This window comes from Misgurnus anguillicaudatus, chromosome 19, assembly GCF_027580225.2.
Source record: "Misgurnus anguillicaudatus chromosome 19, ASM2758022v2, whole genome shotgun sequence".
Taxonomy (NCBI): Eukaryota; Metazoa; Chordata; class Actinopteri; order Cypriniformes; family Cobitidae; genus Misgurnus; species Misgurnus anguillicaudatus.
In genome coordinates, this window is record NC_073355.2 from 15,817,513 (window position 1) to 15,838,768 (window position 21,256).

Genomic DNA, 21,256 nt, shown 5'->3' on the forward strand with positions numbered 1-21,256 from the left:
GTGTATTTATATATACAAAATAATTACACACACATGGTATGCGATTAATCGCAATTAATCTTTTGACAGCCCTAGTTGTACATTACAACCTACTTTTTCATAAATCTGTTACTGCCAATTGAATCTCTTGTTTGCTTTCAAACATGTTTCAATACACATTCAGTACTGTATCAACAGAACTTTGGTTCACTATTGAAATAATGATTAACTGGATCCTCAAACACGCTTACTTGCGGTGCGCACTTAATAATTACAGTAGTAATAGACTAATGATTGGAAAGATTAAATCTCTAACTAGCTTACCTAAAACAGGATCTTTTACTTGAATAGCTATAAAGATTTTTTAAGATTATCTTAGTTGGGAATAATATGGCCGAGCAGCTGTGCAGTAATGATGCACATCACCTTAGCAGCAAGCAATCCAGAACATACCCACAAACACACATCTTTCCCGCTCCCTGACATCAGTCTCGCTGGGTATTTCTGGGTGCTATAAAAGTTGTTTAGACCATTCCAATGTAATGCCCGCTGGTGTGTGAAATTGAGGTAATTATATTGCGTTTACAACAAGCATCTACCAGTGTGACCGGTTCCAGACTGAAAAGCTTATGGTGCTGTGGATCACGACAGAAAGAGCCTGGAGCGAAATATGGCCTTGAGCTAAAAGGGAACAGATTGGTCTAAAAGCATCACATTAAAAGGCTATGCTGCACATCCTGTAACAGATTAGACGCATTACACGAATTCAACTCAAAAGGGACAACAGCCGGGGTTGACATTTTCCCCAGGCCCGAGAACCCAAAAGAACAGACATAGCTTACACAAAAACAGCACTTAGTGGTTTCTTCTTGGTCGCCCATTTACCACAGAGATGGACAAATAAAGTTAAGTCGTTAAGTGTTACGGAGATTCCACAATTTCACAGAGACACATTCCACTCCTTGCGGAAAGCGAAATACTTCCTTTCAGCACACAATATATATCCAGGTTCAAGCGCTGGCTCAACTTCTGTGGCTTTCGTAGTAAGTGCCAGTGAGAGAGAGGCAGGACAGAAGCGCTCATGTGACCACCTGCTGTATCGCCGAGCGTTCGTGAGGACACGACTGGTCCCTGCAATGCAGCCTCTTTAGTAGCCGCTGGAGTTTATGGGAAAAGTTCTTGTTCATTTGCCTGTACATGAGGGGAATGGCAAAGCTACTAAAAAACGCGAGCAGTTCGGATAAACACCTCAGAAATAAGTACGTGTAGTTGTGCTGCCTCGCGGGAACTCCGGCCACCGTGTGCACCAGCAAGGTCATGTAATACGGAGTCCATAGCACGAACTGCACGCACACGGAGGCGAGCAGCAACCTGTGGATCGAGGGATCGAGCCTCCCGGAGTCCTGGTCCAAAGGGGTGGACTCCTTCCTGATACGGAGGATTAGCACGAACGCATAAAGCACGGCCACCGCCGGCACCACGTACCCGATGAACATCATGATGGCGTCAGCCGCTTCCTTGTTCTGCATCTTGGAGCACTCGATGATCTTGGTGGAGACGTGGTTGCAGACGTAGAAGAGCAGCGAGGAGAAGCTGGTGAGCACGGCGCCGCCCCAGATGAAGCCGCACACGTGCTTGGTGTTGTAAACGCTGGACATGTAAGTGCGCGGAAGAGCCCGCTCGATGTAGTAGTCCAGACTCAGCAGGGTTGTGGAGTACATAATGACCAGGGAGGAGATGTTAAAGAGGATCAGGAGGGTGATGTAGGTCTCGTTGTTGTACTCCCACATGGGCCAGCGTGTAAATTTGGGACCCAGGAGTTCCACCGGAGCCACCAAGTTTAGCACCAGGCCGGCGATGGCTATGTTTACGAAGTAGACGTCGGGCATGGTCATGGTAACCTTGTTGGAAAGGTTGACCACCACCAGCAAGGCATTGTAGCAAAGGCCTACAGGAAAGCAAACAATGAGGTACACCAAAGAGAAGACTGACAGAATGAGTCCAAAGTCCTGACAGAGCCGGGGGTCCACGCTGTCGTCTGTCTCGTTGTAAACCATGCAGCTCCACATTGCTAGACTTCCAAAGGTGTCCAATCTGTTTTTCTGAATCATCTGCAAGAGAGAAAATGTGCATTAATGCAAAGATTTCATTTTTGAAATACGCTGTCTCCAACAGCCCGGAAGCACCCACAACATTTAACTAGCAGGTTAACTAGTGTGTGTGGAAAATGTAATTAAATACTTGCAAGACATGACTGATCGTTTAATCTCAACTTTATCCTGAATCAAACAGCCGTTTCTTGGCCAATAAAATGACTGAAACCTAAATCTTATGCGTACAGAAATAATTCCAAACATATTTCTCTAAAGAGCCTTCTTTACATTAAACCTCAAGCAAGTAGAAAACCACTTAGTGCACCATTAAAGCTAAATGTTTTCACTTCATTGCATCCCACAAGCTAAATAAACAAAACAATATGCTGAACAGCAAATCCAAGTGTGCTAGTGAGACTTCAGTGATACTCCAGCCAAATATCAAAATTACCCCATGATTTTATCACCCTCAAGCAATCCGACAAACATATGTCCATCATCTTTCAGACTAACACATTGGAAGTTATTTTAGTAAATGTCTTTGCTTTCCCAGGTTGATTATGGGAGAAAACGGGTATCAGGGAACAACAACTGACTTTGAAGCCCAAAAAAGTGCATTCATCCTTTACAGAAGTAATCCACATGGTTTAATAAAAGGTCTTCTGAACGCTCAATGCCATGGGTACATTCCGCAGTGAGTCCAAAATGGCGAGTCTTATAATATCGCATTAATATTGTTTCCCCCTGATCCCTGATACATTATATTCTGCCATATAAGTTTGGAAAAGCAAGGACATTTACCAAAATAACTCCAAATGTGTCCGTCCCAAAGATGATGGACATATGTATTTACGGATTGCCTGAGGGTGAGTAAATCATGGGGCAATTTTGATGTTTGGCTGGAGTATTGCTTTAATTTGACAAAAAACGAGGTGAAACACTGTATGAGATCGCAGTCATACTTCTCTCCATAACAACAGGTTCCTGAGCCAAACCGCCTCAATTCAGCATCTAAGCTTGTTGGGCGGCGACAATGCACGTGCTGTGACCAAAGGCTGCCGTGATTTAGGATTTATGGGATGAGATGTGACATGTCACGGGTGGAGTGGATGCACAGTGTGAGGGTAAAGTTCAGGATGAGGTCACAGCACGTGCACATGCAGAGAGCACATCTGCATCGTACGCATCACAACATAATTTACTCATTAAAACTAAATTATCTAACGCCCTAACCAAACACAATGGAAATTAATATTTACCTCATATTTGGATTAGTTTAAATTATTTAAGGCATATTTTATTCTCCTGTAAGCCAACAGCTCTTAAAGGGACAGTTCACCCCAAAAAAATTCTGACATAATGTTGTTTTAGACTTTTATGAATTTCTTTTTTCAACAAAAAAGAAAATATTTTGATAAACCATTGACTTCCATAGTAGGAAAAACAAATCCTATGGAATTCAATGGGAACCGTTAACTCTGTGCTTACCATATTTGATCAAAATATCAAGTTATATCATAATTTATCACAATACATCCATAGTATTTGTTTATCCTACTATGGAATTCAATGTGCAAATTGACCCTGCGAATTGAAAATACAGCCAATTTTGCAAAAACTCATATACTGTAAAAAAGTCTTACGCTAACATTAGAGTTGGGCAAAAAAAAATCGCCTGGAAATTCTCATCATGTCTCATCAGTAAAGCCGGTTCGGTGATTAGTAGTAAATTGCCATCACCTGTCTTTCAGATGGAGCGGCATTTACTACACAGAGCCGTATTTCACCAAGAAGCTAGACAAAATCGCGTTCATAATCGAAGAGGATCTTCCACGATTAGCAGTTTACTACTAATCACCGAACCGGCTTTACGGATGAGACACGCATGAGAATCGCAGATGATTTTTTTAGCAAGCTCTAGCTCACTTATGAGGTTTTCAGGCAATTCAGAAAAGGTGTTTCCGCAAAACTGCAGTGAAAATTCACAATTTCAGGTGACCTGATGTACGTTAGTCACATAATCGAAGATGACAAATTATGTACTAAAACCTCCCAGAAACACCTCATAGTTGTCTGCCCCAAAGTATAAGAAGCTTATTTGGCCCATAATGTTTGGATATGGATAACACTCCTATATCCCGAATATTATACTATTACCTCCACGAAATAACTCATACGTTGCCGCTCCTAAGTATAAGAGGCTTTCCTTGGCATTAATATTTGGATAATACTACGTCTCCCTTCCGTAAAAAAAATGATATCAAGGTTATATTTTAACAGGATTATGCAGGATGGTTTTATGTAGAAAACAGTAAATCACTATAAAATTACACAAACTGAGATAAATATCAAATGGTACTGCTTGTTTTTTGTTACATCACAGCTATAAACTATAATTTGATACAAGCTAATCAGCTGCAATTATTAGGAATTAGGATGAGGGATGTTAACGTTTAATTAGCTTCTGATGGCCAAAAATGTGTGAAATGTCAGAACGAGGCAGTTTTCCAGAAAACAAAGACTGTAAATTGCAAAAGTAAATAAAGTTCATCTTTGTCAACTTCTAGGATTACACTTGTATAGATGGCTTTAAAGCTACTGAAATAGATATGGACTATTGCCACAAGCTGCAACTCAAATTTCCTAAGGTCTGAAAAAACAAAACAAAATGCTTCTGGAACTAAAAATAATGCTGTTATCAGAAAAGCAATACAATTTTCGTTGACAGCTACTTCCTTAAAAGTAACATACTTGTGTAAACCTTCCAGACAAAGGGTTTCGGCTTTGATGTCTATGCCAGCATGTATTTAGTAGTAATACTGGAGTCTACCCAGATGATGCCGCCTAAAAAAAGTGACCGTTGAGTGAGGGTTCCTCTATGGGGTTACGTAACCCAGCCATGGAGAGGCTTGTTTTGGCCTGAAGACAGGCAGCTATGGATTGCTTGGTCTTTTGCTGGAGGGTGGAGACTGTCATTTACCCTTTTCACCTTGTAGACAAACACCTATTGCGAATCAGAGCTGAAAACATGTTATTGCTTCAAAAAGCATGCGGCAGTGTATGTCTACCTGTATAATCCCAACACTTTGAGTAGGTGAACTCTCGTCTGGAGGTGAAATAACTTCTGAAGGTTCTCTGATCTTGTTTGCACTGTTACATTGTTTTCCTTACAGGCAGAGGAATCTAAACCCAGTCCTGCTGGTTACAGGTTAAAGAGAAAATAAGCATTGTGAGAAAACAATGCGTGAGGACATTGCTTTGTAAGGGCAGGTGTAAAAGTCTGCCTCCACACAGCTTAAAAAGCCAAGCCTGGATTATCTACATGAATACTTTTAAATAAACACAGAATAAAACACCTTTGCAAAAGGACTTCACTGCATTTCTAGCAGCCGAGCCTACGACACTTTGTCACTAGTACCTGACACTCATCTCCCTTTCAGTTTCTCTTCTTTATGTGACTATAACAAATGACTAAAAGGGCAGGATCGCTATGTTTCAGTTGCATTATTTTTATTATTTTTACTACATTATTTGATGCATGCATCTTGTCAAGAGACCATGACCAAACATGATCTAGGCTGGTAGACTGAAGCATTCCTGAGGGTGCAAACGTGTGATTCGGAAAAGGCGTTTTAACCAGCTCACAGGTTAAACACGTGAGAAGGCATAACCGTCCGGTCACTGCATTCTGTAAACGACAGTGACCCCTGTTATTAATTGTTTGTTCCAGAAACAAACATATAAAACATTTTGGCTGGCCATGCATCTGGGAGTTGTTGGAGTGAAGCTGTACTTGACACTTTTAAAGAAGACAACAATCCTTTGAGTAGATGGGAGGAGGGCTGCTCCACACCCCTCGTATCCCAGATGGAATTTACAGCAAATTCTCAGAAAAAGCCGAGTGATGTCACATGGTTGAATTTTTTAAGCTTTGTGCATGCCCGCTGTAAGGGTTTAGGTAACGAATAACAAATGGAGAGTGGGGCCGAGAGTTTTGCAGTGAAAACATGTAGCATTCGGTTGTGATACGCTTTTCACTTCTGCGTTTAAGCTACAAGGATTTTGCAACTGAGACACAACCGTTTTCAGTTAACTAGAAGTGTTGCAATGCATTTACTGCATTTGTTACATCAGAGATGACGTAAGCAAGTTTATGAATGCTTGTGCCGGTCCGATACGGCGCTGTGTAGATTCTAATAATCCTCTATTTCAAAACCAACCAGATAAATAGCTAATATGATATGTAATGATATTGGGTATGAAAATTCTTTTCCTGTAGATCTACACTGTAAAAAGTTTACGTTGGTTCTTAAAGAGCAACTATGGACCGATTCACGATTTTACATATCCTTGTAAGTAAATGTGTATTAGGCTTAACAACAAAGACAGGGTGACATGGGAGCCAGAAAGTATATCGCTTTCTGAAATATTGCCAAAGACAGCGGAAGTATGGCAAGGGAGACGCAGCGTTTCGTTCCCATCTCAGGGAACAACAGTTACATACGTAACCCGAGACGTTTTCATGTGTCAAACACAACTATGCAAAAAAGCATTTTGGTATGACATTTGGTATTAACATTCGCATACAGAAGATAAAAGCATTTAAAGCGAACAGTTTAGCACGCGTGCTTAAAAAGTCTAGAATTTTTATGATATTATCCTACACTACACAGGGAATAATATGGATTTTTTTTTGCATAAAATAGATTCAAGCACTTCCAATGACTTGTATCTATGTATGTATATTTTCAAAAACATCCCAGGGCCTTGAATCCTCCCCAGATTCACAAAATTTTAAGGTTTTCAAGGACCCGTGGGAACCCTGTAAGGTAAACGATGACGCGAGTTATCATTTCCAACGTAAATCTCTTCTCTTGGACTACAACAAACACATGGATTGTAGGCAACAGTTACTTCCTGGGCCCATTGACGTGCACATGACGGTCATTATCAGAATTCTTCCCACTTTGACTCACAGACTGTTAACTCCTGTCAGCTGTTAAGTTAACTCCTGTTAGCATTGCAAGCGAATCTTTCAAACATGGTAAGGAGCGGCACATTTCCAGCTGATGTCAGAGGTATTCAGGCCTATCACAGCGCACAGATTAGCTGGACAATCAGAGCTTTTCAGATCAATGAGTTTTGTACAAAATCAAAGCTTTTGAGGAAAGCAGGATATCTGGAGTTACAAAAATGTACGGTATGTGGAAAATATGTTTTCTTAACCATAAACACATTGTATTATACCAAATTTACAAAGTAACATTGTTTTATAGCAATGAAATAGGTGCTCTTTAACCTTGTACTTGAATGTGTGGCTGTCAAGATGTTTTGCATTCCAAAGTGCCAAGTCATTTAACTATAGACTGACTATACCTGTTTTCATATTTTTATAGCACCATAGGACTATTAGGACATTCCTACCTGCTATTCATTCGCCATAAAACATTGTGGATTAAAGAAAAACATTAACATTAAACAACACAATAAACCCTCAGCACATATTTTGTCTTCCTGATACCAAGGACTAACCCTCGGCAAGGCGTGTTTTGCGCTCTGCCCAGTCATCAGCAGGAGTGATTGCTGTTTTTGTTTACTGCACACATGGCTTATTGCTAGGCACTTTACAATGGAGGAAAAACTAATGCCCTGTGCGTGAGCTTTCCTGGTGAGACGAACCGAGTCAGGCAATATTTGCATAAAACGATTTGGTTAAGGTTTACGGAGCACCCAGCACTTTACATTTTAGTGTACTCCAGATTGAGACAATCTCACGAGAGCATTCTGGGCTCTGAACATGCTTCTATTAGATTCATGAAAATATTTTAACTTCTTTTACATCAAGCTGATATCATACTAAATATGTGAATTGAAGTATCTGGACTGAAAGTAACACATCAAAGTTGACATCTATGAGAAAATCGGATAACAGGTTATGTAATCCTCTCATGTCCAGCTGGACCAGCCAGACTTGAGTGTAAAATGCTCGGTAGCATCTTTAGGAAAAGAGGAAATGAGGCGTCTCAGTCTAATATGATGACTAAGATCTTCAACAGGACTCGCCGGCACACAGCCAAGTCATTAAATGGCACATAACCAATAGTAATGAAGTAATGTAGAGTCTCCGGTGTTGTTATGAGAAATCAAATGACTTCTCAGAAACATCATCATCCTCAGGTACATTGCAACATCAGCAATTTCTCATAGTATGTGACTAAACTTCAAGTAAAACACAAACTTGGGTTTTACTATTTGTTGTTTTGAATTTATTTAGATCATATAATGTGCTACTCTTCTATACAGCTCAACATGACTAAAACTAAACACGTTTCAGTAATACTAAGCTATCTTATATTTTGTATGGCATCTTATAAACGAATTCACTGTAGTTACATATCTTAAACATCACTTTGCTCAAGTTAAAAATAAATAGAAATCTAAGTAAAGCTAAACCTAAATAGCCTGCATTGTATTTTTATTATTAGTTAAAATAAAATGTTAAAATGAGAAACTACAGTGTTTAGATGTGATGGTACACCATGTACAAGTTCCTCACGCTCCTTGTTGATGCTTACAGTACATCAAATCTCTTCCAGTCGCCCTTTACCGTAAACATAAATTATTCAAAACGAACAAACCTTGAGTTCATTTTCTTCCCCATCAAATTTTCAACGAAGTCTTTTTTTATTACTACAAAATATAGACTGGACTTTTTATTTTTCTGGTTTGTGGGGAATGAGAGGCTGAAGAAGTTAACCTGCCTGATTTTCCCTCAACTGTCACAAATATGTCACGCGCGAGCTGTGAAGTATTAGAAAAGTCTCTTATGTTTACCTGAGCGCTTTAACTAACTCTCTCATCCCTGCTGACGTTAAATGTGACTTTAAAACAAACTTTAACTTCAACAACAACTTAATATGAAAAGGTATTGGCTAACCTACTCATCAGAGGACCAGCTCTTGGCACGGGGACAGCGCTACGGAGGCATCGGGTTCTGCTGTATTTCCGTTGACATTTCTCCTCAGATAATTTGCCAAAAGCTCCCAAAGCGCTACATATATAGCTCGGACTTCATGTGAAACCAAATAAGCTAAAGGCGATCGATTAAAGAGCCGATTTGTAAAGTAAACACACTTGCATGCGGCGTACAGACGTCTGTGGTCGGTCACAGCTTGTTCTGGAAAGGGGAGGACGCTGATGATCTTACTACGAATCGAGCGGTGCTGAACTCCGCTGTGTGTGTACACACGTCACGTGACCCTCCCCCACAATCCCTAACTTTACGTTTGCCAATCCTAGTACTAAAACGGCTTGCTTCTTACTATTCAAAAGCCTCACGGTAACCATTGGATAGTGACGGCTGATGTAGTCGTTAATATTCATGAGAAGACGTTCGCTATTGGGAGATAGGCGAGCAACGCCCGCGCCTGCTAATTAATATACATAAACAACACTTAAGACTATTGGAAGGTTGCTATGCAACGTGAGCCGGACTTGTTTTATATTCATTAGAGAGCCAGGCTGTAGTAGGAATCGTAATTTTTTGGCTTAGTTCGCGGTCATTGGTCGAGTACGGAGGAGGGAGGGGTGACATGCAGCGACAAAACGTTTTGAAAATGTTCAAAACATGCAACAAAAAGCAGCCTTGAGTCTGCAGATTAGAAGATAACCGATATAAAGATAAATCTGGAACTGAATGAAGAAACCTGCTTGGAATTGTCAGTCATGTTTTACAGGCAGCAACAAAGTAAGGTGTGTTGTGTGGGACAGAAATGTTTACATATGCATTAAATTACTAATACTAGTTCACTAAATCATTGTTTGTACAAATATTGTTAATACAATTGAAATAATGCAGTCACAAGCAATTTCTTATCAACGAACAAACTAGAATTTGATGAACAGAAGTTTTAATAGGGTTCCCACGGGTCCTTGAAATCCTTGAAAGTCTGGGGAAAAATTCAAGGCCCTGGGAAGTTTTTGAAAACATACATACATAGATACAGGTCATTGAAAGTGCTAAAAGTTTTCTGGCAAAAAATCCATATTATTCCTTGTGCAGTGTAGGATAATATCATAAAAAAATCAAGACTTTTTAAGCACACGTGCTTAACTGTTCGCTTTAAATGCTTATATCTTCTGTTTGCGAATGTTGATTCATACCAGAATTTCTGCATAGTTGTGTTTGACACATGAAAACGTCTCGGGTTACGTATGTAACTGTTGTTCCCTGAAAAGGGAACGAGACGCTGAGTCTCCCTCCTTGCCATACTTCCAATGCCGTCTTTGGCAATATTTCAGATAGCGATATACTTCCTGGCTCTTGTTGTTAAGCCTTTCCATTGGTTAAATTTGATACACATTCAGACGCACTTAACCCTGGAGGTGTACCCAAAGTGTCACCCCAGTGACGCAGCGTGAATTCCCTCGAAAGGAAACTGTAACAATGTATCTTAAAAGGTAACACATGTAACCTTGCTCTCACTTGAAATGTGTCCCCACATTTAGTCCTTGAATTTGAGGGTATTGGTCCTGGAAAGTCCTTGAAAGGTCCTTGAATTTGAATTTAACTAAGGTGTGGGAACCCTGGTATTAATCCCCCAATATTCTGATTGGTCAAAATGCAACAAAACTTAGCCCCAACAAACTATTGTTTGATTACATCAGACCCCCATGCTTTAATGCAGTAGGCCCTAATGTATGATTCAGTATACTTTACTAGTCATTCATTAATCATTGTCATATGTGGGCAGATCTTTTCCTTTTTTATCATATTTTTAAGAACTAAGCGGTTCTGAGGACAATATTAGCTCACAGATAACAAGAATTGAGACTCACTGTAAGTTCATCTCGGTTTATGACCTACATTTTGTAATCCAGACCTACAGATCATAAGAGAGATACTGTATTTCGTAACACCCTTCAATCATTCTACTTTTCTTATTTTTAGAATACATGTGTGCTTATTTCGTCTATTTTTTTAACCCAAATCTTATTTTTTCACAGTTGATGTTAGTTTATAGATAAATCTATTGCAGAAATACATTTCTGCATTGTGTTGTATGTACAGTATTCAGGTTAGGTTATTCTAACCACAAGGACTTTGAAATTTTATGATTGCAGCTAAAAGAAATCTTTCATTCACAGTCCATTTCAAAACCATAGAAGTATATCAATTTAATTTAACATTTTAAAATACTTTAATACCTTTGTATGAAGAAAGAGATTAGAGGTCTGTGCCTCAATTTTCTCAGAACAATTGGCCTAATCTCTTTTAATGTGTCCTGAAAATGATTCATTATAATAGGCATTTTAATGTGGATTTCTATAATAGTGATTTGCAAATCACATGGACCATAATCCTGGACGCAATTTCAAAATGGTGCTCCATTAACTGCAGTAGTAGATGAGACGATTTGTGGTTTTATTCAAGCTGTCGAGTTATTACATAATTAGTATTTGTATTTAATCTTTAATGACTATTTTAGTGTGACAGAGCTGAGACTATTTTATAATTACAGTAGTGCATTACAAAGAAAGGAAAATGATAAATGCACAACAAATCCCATATAGTTATGCATAGGGGTGCCACAATGATTAAATAATCGTCTTATCGTGATAGTTTGACCTCATCGCAATGATTTCAGATCACCGCAATGATTGCACATCTCTAAAAAAACACAAGGGGGAGCTGCAGGGCCTGTATAAACGAGATGGCGCAGTATCAGATGGCGCTCCTTAGCTGACAGTGTAAAGTGATAAATTGAAAAGCCAATGCTCCAAAAATTTGACAAGCAGTATGAACTGCCAGGAAAACATACCTTTCCAAAACAGCAATTCCAAATTTCGGGAAAAGAAGAATGCTATTCTTAAGGATCTGTGAGTAGTTGATTTTTTTTTTGCAGCCATTACAGACATGTTGTCCAATACTAATATGATCTTAGTATGAATGGTTACTATTTAAGACCTGTTCTTGTATAGTCAGTTTATTTTGATTGCATTTTTATTTTCAGTTATTTTTCAGACACTTTATTGTGTTTGTTTCCTATAAAGAATTTTCAGTTTTGGAAAGATATATTTATTAAATAATTACTTGTAAATATGTGTTATGTATTAAAGGAATAGTCTACTCATTTTCAATATTAAACTATGTTATTACCTTAACTAAGAATTGTTGATACATCCCTCTATCATCTGTGTGCGTGCACGTAACCGCTGGAGCGCGCTGCGACACTTCGATAGCATTTAGCCTAGCCCCACTCACTCAACGGCACCACCCAGAGACAAAGTCAGAAGTGACCAAACACATCAACGTTCCTCCCATTCAAGACGAGTAGTTATACGAGCAAGTTTGGTGGTACAAAACAAAACGCAGCGCCCCTCTAAGCGGATTTAAAAGAGGACCTATATTTTATGGCGTAATAGCACTTTTGGGAGTACTTCGACTCGGCGCAGTAACACCCTCCCTCTCCCATTATGAGAGGGAGAAGGGGAGGGGACTTTTCAGGCGAGTCGAAGTACTCCCACACAGATGATATAGGGATGTATCATCTCTTCTTAGTTAAGGTAATAACATAGTTTAATATTGAAAATGAGTAGACTATTCCTTTAATATTTACTGCCAGGTAAACCTTGCAAAAGATTTAATTTAAATAGTCACAACAATGTGTAAAACTTATTTAATGAACAAAAAAAAAAGAATTGAATGTCAAAGCAATAAAACAAACAATTAATTGTCATAATCATCAAAGCCCTAAACAGGCAATTAATCGTCATAATCGTCACAATTTATTACACAATTAACGGTCAGCCAAATTTCACAATCGTGACAGCCCTAGTTATGCAGACTCATATTCAGCATGTTTCAGATGTTAAAGACTTGGTAAAGATAGGTAGATAATAAAGAAAAGATATGTGACCCTGTCTGTAAATCCGGGTTAGTCTCATAATCTAATTTTGAAATTAGAAGCATCCAAGTTTGATTTCAATCATTGATTCATTGATTTCATTTTTTGACATAACTGTACTCAGTCCGTATTAAAGATATCAAGGTTATATTTTCACACAATGTTCTTCACATTAGGAACATTTTTATGTAGAAACAGTAGAGACTTTAGCTTGGTTGCACATATGTGTTACGGATTAAAATAGTACTTTCAGTATTTCTAATGCATCTAAATTGACTGTAACTACTGCTTGTCATATTTTGACTATACAGCCTTCAACTATAGACAGCCAGCCTATTTTCATAATAACATGGTTGTGCATCATCAGTTCATTTATGGGAAACCAGCTTGCGTGTTTTCAGGTATGCTGTATTGTGCTTTACCTTTAAAGGAAATTATGATTTTATCTGATCGGCAATTGTGGGTTTGGATAGCCAAATGCATTCACTGAAGACATATCTTTGTCTGAGTCAGGCTGGTGAGAATGAGGGTATCATTGCGAAAGTATTCGGCTGAATGAAGAACGAACGTACAGTAATACATCAGAACTTGATTTTGTCATTTTCTCAAGAAAATTGTGATTCATGAAATAGGACTTATGTGTCCTGAATGCCTTTTTTATGAACAAACCACACTATGTGAGATGCAATTCATGCTTGTTGCACAAACAAGAAGTTAGTTTTATATTTAGATAGGGGGTTTGTTCATTTACATTTCACATTTATGCATTTGGCAGACCCTTCTATCCTAAGCGACTTACTGGACATTACAAGGCATATATTTCTGTCAGTATTTGCGTTCCCTGGGTTCAAACCCACGACGTTTTTCACTGCCTAGCAATGTTCTACCACTGAGCTATAGAGAAGCACATATAATGTCTAATCCTGAGCAAACATCACTAATACGAATGTTCAATGCATATATCAGACATCTTCTTTGTGCAACTCGTTCAGAAAATTTGCTAAAGAATTATTGGATTTTGCCAAAGTTGATTAACGTCACATTATTTCCTGCTGTGGGCTATGCCTTTGAAGCAATGAGGTCAGTGTTTGTTTTTCTAAAAGATGTGGACTGATTACAGATCAGTGATCATTTTCACTTTAGCCTCATTTGATCTCAGATACAGGTCAGTCTGTGCATGTTGCTCTGCAGAATTGTTGAGTAAAACATCAAAATCCAAAAATGAAGTCTGGCTTGACAGAGAAATGAGGGATAGGGTTGAATCGCAGTTTATCCCAAGCTTTCAAATCTCCCATCTTCTTAGAAGTCACGGCACAGCACGGGGAGGTTTTAACCTGCTGTCACCTTCCTATAAAGGCATTATACCTCACTAAAACATATGGCCTGTTAAACTAATGAAAGTCCCTGCTGTCACTGCGACCATTCCCTCACTTGTTAATCTTGGTGGATGTTCACTTTGCAGCACAATTTGCTGTGATCCGATCACAGGAAACATCACTGTTTACGCCTGGTGGTAATGTATCTCCTGTGACTACTTATGTTAGGATATCAAAGGAAGTGCTTTAGTGTCCATACAGTCAGTATTTTTTAATGCATTGTTACTTTCTATAATATATATATATTATATTCTCACTCCACCATAGTTGTTTTTATCGATCTCCTATGTTGAACTTCTTATGTATGTGGTTCACATGTCTATGTCATTGATCTCTGGCAAATTGAAGAGTTTCAGGCGTAAGACCCAGTAAAACTCCTTGAAGATTTTAAAACTAAAGACCTTGAGAGTACATCCATCTCCCGAGGCAAAACTGACTTTCCATGGTATTTCCTGAGGAGAGAGATCAGACGTAACCGTGGCCTTTGATGGTTTGCTTCTCATCCTGTTTGGGAAAAGGTGGCATGTGCATTGTGTGCAAATTTCTGTTTGTGCACCCGACAAAATAGGAAACGTTGGCAACAATAGCAAAAATAAAACATTGCGTGTGTATATAAGTTGTGCCACAGATGCATTTGTACATTCATACTGAAGCAACAATGCATCTGATCACTCCTCACATGTCTGTAAGCTGCTGTGTATTGCTATGTAAACCCATTATGCCGTTGCCTAGATTAGGTCCATGGGCGGCTTGACTCTTCGTTACCCATGACACACACATGATGAGCCACAGCCAGCCCCCTCCATTCCCTTTGGTATACAAAGGCAGAATTAAGTATCTAATATGATGTACTGTACTATAAATATAGCTGTTTGTAACTTACAAACACAGATATGTTGTGTTAAGATGTTTTTAAGAAAATATAAGTGGTGCTTGGTAATGTAAAAGCAAAAAAGTCACCAGCACAATGCTAGGGTGTTGCCATGTAGTTGCAAAGTGATTAATGAAGTTGCTATGTGTTCTGGGTGGTTTTTAGGGGGTCCTTAAAGGGATAGCAAACCCCCAAAATAAAAATGAAGTCATTATTTATTCACCCCTATGTTGTTTAAACTCACAATGCAGTTTTTTGCTACGAACACACCAAATGCGTAGCATCGTGTTGCTCGATCTAGATTACTCGTGGGATTTAACTTTTTCGCTTGAGTTTAATATTTGCAACTTGCGCAAATGTGCGTCTGATCGCATCTTTGATTTGACTTTGTATGTAATCTACTCGCGCAAATTGTTGAACTCGCATTTGGTGTGTATGCCCCATTACTGTGGGTTCACACCAGCCACTTTTGAGGCGTCAAATGCGCATCTACCGCGTCTAGTTTGCCGCTTGAACATTTTGAGTTTACTTGCTTCCTTTCCTGCGTGAAATTCTAGTCATCGAGACATTCAAGCGGAAATTCGCTTCATGGGAGGGGCTTCTGCGACTCGTTTCCTGTAATCACGTCACTACAAAAGCAAGCTCCTGATTGGTTAACGCTGCGCGTTTTTCTGCTAAAGTTCACATTCCGCACATTCGCACGAACTTGATGCTCGAATGAGGCGGAAATCGCATGTACCGCGCTAAACGCCTCATTCGCGCCGCCACACCTCTAGACAAGCGTCAACGCATCTTTACATTGACTTAACATTGAAATCACATGCACTTGACCCCTCTTCCGCGGCTGGTCTGAACGCAGCGTTAGGATGTTTCCTTTTAAATATGTAACTAATACAGTAACGATATCTACAGTACAAGACACATTTTGGGCCAATTTGAAGCTAAAAGGTTTTCTGGATATTGTGGATGGTGAGTGACCACCTTGGTCCCAGTCCACTCCCATAATAACCCGAAAACCCAAAACAACACTTTTTAAAAATCTGTATTTTAGTTCTAAAGAACAAAGACAGACACTTTCTTTAAAGGGGACATATCATGAAAATCTGACGTTTCCATGTTTAAGTGCTATAATTGGGTCCCCAGTGCTTTTATCAACCTAGAAAATGTGAGAAAGATCAATCCAGTAACTTAGTTTTGGTAAACCATTTTCTGCAAGCATGTGAAAAAATAGCTCATTGAAATTTGGCTCCCCTTGTGATGTCATAAGGGGATAACACACCCGCCTCTTAATCTGCACTATCCAACCATGATACTGCCATTTAGTGAAGAGATCAGCCCATTTGCATAAAAAAACCCCACAAAAACTGCACATTTATGCTCACACCTACAAAGTGACAATTTTAACGTGCTATAATAAATTATCTATATGATACTCTAGAGAGATTTATTTTACATCTTAAAAATGTCTTGTGAAAAGTCCCCTTTACTGAGTAAATAATGATAAAACTTAATTTTTGGGTAAACTGTCTTTTTAAAGACTCTATGATGTTCCAGTACCAACATGTACATGACTCTGAAGTGTACAATTTGAAGTGTAATTTAAGCACAAATATTTCAAAATATATTAATATTGGGCTTACGGTTCTGTTCAAATCCATAACCGTAACCTATGCTTATCTAAATAAGCATCACTATTGAAAGTGATATAGTAAGGGGTGCTTTAACATCAAATCCCCTGTTTCCTTTATGTGCTTATTTTTAGGTTGGCTTCATGCTGAGGCCTGTCGCCCTGTCAGACCTGTCGGAGAAGCATCACCCTGAGGGACCCACATGAGGCAGCTTCTGTCTACCCTTCTTAGACAGCAGGTGTGGCCTAATCTTTGTGTCTACTTTTTTTTTCTTTATGTGTCCTGCATTCAGCCAATCAGACTGTGATAAAGTGGGTTTGTTGTTTTGGGGCTTGTGAAATTAAAATGTAAGTATAGTTGGTGCTAACAACACCAAGGTCATAAGTTCAATTCTAACTGTAAGTAAAATGTAATGTTATCTAATAATCTATATGTCTAGAGAGGGACCACAGTGAAAAATATTTCTGCATTTATGAGACAGTTTAATTTAAAAACTATTCTCAGCTCCTCCATCTCCTCTGTTTATCAGTAATGGGCCGGAAGATATTTGATTGTCGGTAAATGATGTCATCATCTGTGGCAATCTTTCCTGTTGATCTTTTTTTTTACCTTTAAATGAGGCATACAATGAGCAGTCTACCGATAAGCATCTGTGTCTTCGCTGAACTGAATGCATATTCTCTTTCCTCGAATCAGTGGGCGTGTCCTTCATTTGGACTTCTTGACACTGAGATCAACTGTGAATAAGCTAAAAGAAACCAAACAGTCACTGTTTGTCAGGTGGAGTTCAAGCAAACAGCTTTAAGCTATAATTGCCCAAACAAGGTTTACGCTTGTTTAAAAAAAAACTAGACACCTTAACCAAATTTTGGCTTTTGTTATTCATCAGTAGATATTTTAAGTCACAATAAAACGTCTGCACATATGCAACACATCTTAACCCTTGCATGGTGTTTATGTAAAAAAAATATGGTCCCCTTCATCTCAGTGGGATGAGATTTAGTGATTTAAAGAGGACATCATGAAAAAGTGCTATAATTGGGTCCCCAGTGCTTCTATCAACCTAGAAAAGATGTGAAAAAGGACAACCCAGTAGTTTTGGTAAACCATTCTCTGCAAACATGTGAAATAATAGGTCATTGAAATCAGGCTCCCCTTGTGATGCCAGAAGGGGATAATACCACCCCTCAATCTGCACTATCCAACCCCGGCATAGAGAGAGAGAGAGAGAGAGAGAGAGAGAGAGAGAGAGAAAATAATTGACAGCACAATTTAGTTTCAGTTTCAATAAACCATCTTCATGGGGATCAGTGTTTGCATTTCATCAGCTCATTTGCATTTTAAAGGCAAATTTTTGCTCACACCTACAAAGTGGCAATTTTAACATGTTATAATAAATTATCTATATTGTATTTTGAGCTAGAACTTCACACATGCACAAAAAATCTGGTCTTGATTCAGAGTTATTCCGTTAAACCGTTTTCTCCACATTTCTGTGTTCAGGATTATTTGGGCGGTGCTAAAACAGTGGCTCAATGATGCACTGTAGCCACCAAGCATGGCCCCGCCCCTAACACAATCGTGAGCATCCATTCAGGTTGTAGCTGTGTTTTAAATAGACAGCAGCTTTCCTGCAAGTGGGGGTGGTTTTAGCACAGACTAGATCTGACATCTTCAGCGTTTGAAAGCAGAGAATGCTGCTTACTTTTCCCAGATTTTGATAACTTATTTTCTTTACTTGGCGTTTTTATCATTCAAATTTGGCTGGGTGGTTATAAGCACTTTTTTCTGTGGTGTGACAAATTGGAACAGATATAGCTTATTTAATATCACTTTACACTGACTCTAAAAGGAATAGTTCACCCAAACAGAAAATTCGTAATTTACTCACCCTAATGCCATCCCAGAAGTATATTACTTCTTTTCTTCAGTTTAAATATTTCTTCAATTCAAATATGGTGGCGTGTTGATAACTTTGAATTTCATCCTTTCTCGAGCGTCCCGCGACTAGTTGTGCGCTTCGTAGGGGTTGAACCAACTAGTCGACTAGTCGACCTTAATGCAAAGTCATGACGCTTTAAGCTTGACGTCGACTAGTCGCATTAATCACTATACTTTTTTTATTTATTGTTGCATTGTTAACGTTAAGTTGCAACATATGATTTGTATTACTTTTTAAATTTAAGTTGCAACATAAATTGTATAATCAGCATCTGTATTAATGTTCTGCTAATATACTGTGGCATGTTGCAAAGCAGTCCCATCTCTTGTGTTTTGTATGTTTGACATCAACGACTAGTCGACGTCAACTCGACTTTGATGTCATAACAGTCGACTTTAAATAATTTGAAGTCGTTCAACCTCTAGCGCTTCGTCATGTGACTTGCAAGAACCAATGAGATTCAACGTTATTACTGTCCCGCAGAGATGACGTATTTTTGTAGGCAAACCCCCGGAAGTGAGCTAACATTTTAGCACTTCCGGTTCAATCGTCCCAAAGTCAATGTTTTTTTTTGGTTTTGGCTAAACGCCTTAAATAAGATCTTGGGTTAACACCAGCCCAAAATATTTCACATTTTATTCTACAACATAAAACACACCAATAATACCCATACTTGTGAACCTTTTTAAACCTTTTATATGTCTTTAAAAGGGCAGTTGCTAACAAGTTGGTACAGTACGTGAGACTACAAACGTAGTCAGGGACTTTAAACGTCATCATGCATGAAAATCTCAAAAACAACGCAATATTCATCCTCAGAGTATATCCATATCAGAAAATATGTTCTTAAATGTGTTTAATAAAGTTTGAAAGAGCGGTCCGAAGCTTGGTGGTGACGACCTTGTTTACCGTGGTGTAGTTTGCTTGTAGCCTAATGTTAGCTTTTCATTTCTAGTAAACGCACTTAGAATTCAAAATTCATAAAAGTTGTGCTCATCTGTAAAGATTATCTTGTTGAACAAAATGTCGAAGTGTCTTAAACATTTGTAAAACACAGAGCTTATTTTATAATGCAATAATCCAAAAGTCTATGGGAAAAATGTATGGGCTTTTTGGTGAGGAACCCAGTGTCCCGCTAATTTGAATTACTGTGCTGATCTCTGTGTTGCCATGGATGCACAATATATCAATCGCTAAATAAACTGAAAATATTACACATATTAACCCAATGGAGTCATTACTTTAATGATGAATGGATGTGCTTTTTGGAACTTTGTCATGTTGATCTCAATAAGAAAATAACATAATTTCATTTTAATAATGTTCAACTCAAGAAAGGAAGTCGTATACATCTGGGATAGCGTAAGTGTGAGTAAATCATGAGAGAATTTTCATATTTGGATGAACTATTCCTTTGAGCCCTATTTATATATACAAATGCAAATATGCGAAATGGCACGCTTCCATATTTGCGTCACTCCGCATTTTTCCTCTGAGGCTTGGAGACATTCCGCATGCTAGCGAACCTTACCGACCCTGGCACGCGTGTCCAAAATGAGATCCAGGGTTTTGCGGTATCTCTGACTCTGTAAGAATTAAGCCGCACACAAATGTTGGCAGCCGTGCCAATCTGCTGCTCTTGTTTCCTGTCAGAGTCACGGCCACACAGGTCTGCTGTCTATTATGTGTATAAGACTGACCCAAAATCAACCCCGTAACATAGCCATTCCAAAACATCTCCTTCTGCCATTAACTGTGTTTTTTATGGCCCACATTATATTTTCCTCTATTTCCTCACGAGGGTTTCCAATGCGAATACCCTTCCGTCATAAAATAGGTGGAGATCCAGCGCTGAGGTCTAAGAATAACATCCTGTTTTTAAGTGCCAGAGATTCTTGTCGCTGCTTTTGTTGTGGCCACCTCTCAGCCAAAGCACTTCCTAACTGATAAAAGCACTGGGCGGGGTCGCATTGTCCTATTATGCTGACCAGCAGTGGACAGCATTACCTCTTCCTCCATAAGCATCGTCTTTGCTTCATGTGGGTTGACTCCCATAAATCATTCAAAGCACTTTCAGATGGTCATCATTTCCAGTTCTTATGTGAGCCGCTTGAGCTGTGCATACCACCATAATCCACTCTCACCTAATCCCCTTACCCATGTATTGGGTTTATTGTATGTGGGGAAAGCCTCTAAAAGCAAAAGCCTGTTGCTTTTATACGCTATTATGTCACATGTTCTGTGATACATGCGCTTATTGCCTTCAATAATCACTTCATGTACAGTACATTCTTTGCACTGGGTATCAAATCAATGACCTTGGCATTGCTAGTGTAATGCTTTACTAGTTGAGCTACACGAGCACAGCAACACAAGAATGCATGTTAAGCATATTCACCAACAATGCAATGTGACAGTGCATTGAACAAACATTCATGTCTGCATTCTTTTAGAAGTATG

General features: G+C 38.9%; 1 protein-coding gene and 1 long non-coding RNA gene across 6 annotated transcripts in view; one reads left to right on the forward strand and one right to left on the reverse strand.

Annotated features, from left to right (window-relative positions):
* Positions 1-281: 281 nt before the first annotated feature.
* On the reverse strand, positions 282-9,325 carry gpr146 (G protein-coupled receptor 146). Of its 2 annotated transcripts, none has more exons than XM_055189813.2 (2): positions 9,010-9,325; positions 282-2,090 (listed from the first exon to the last, which is right to left on the reverse strand). In XM_055189813.2, exon 2 carries the CDS (start codon positions 2,088-2,090, stop codon positions 1,059-1,061), a length of 1,032 nt encoding a protein of 343 aa, XP_055045788.1. In that variant the 5' UTR covers positions 9,010-9,325; the 3' UTR covers positions 282-1,058. The 2 variants fall into 2 exon arrangements, with proteins under 2 accessions (XP_055045788.1, XP_055045797.1); XM_055189822.2 differs by lacking the exon at positions 9,010-9,325 and adding an exon at positions 5,141-5,277.
* Positions 9,326-9,548: 223 nt separating this feature from the next.
* The window catches only part of LOC129431787 (uncharacterized), a 134,060-nt gene continuing 122,352 nt past the window's right edge, over positions 9,549-21,256 (forward strand). For 3 of the 4 annotated variants that reach the window (XR_012359163.1, XR_012359161.1, XR_012359162.1), the window contains exons 1-2: positions 9,549-9,824; positions 16,989-17,092. This is a non-coding gene — a long non-coding RNA (uncharacterized lncRNA). The remainder of the gene's footprint in view (positions 9,825-16,988; positions 17,093-21,256) is intronic. The other variant, XR_012359164.1, reaches the window with a different exon arrangement.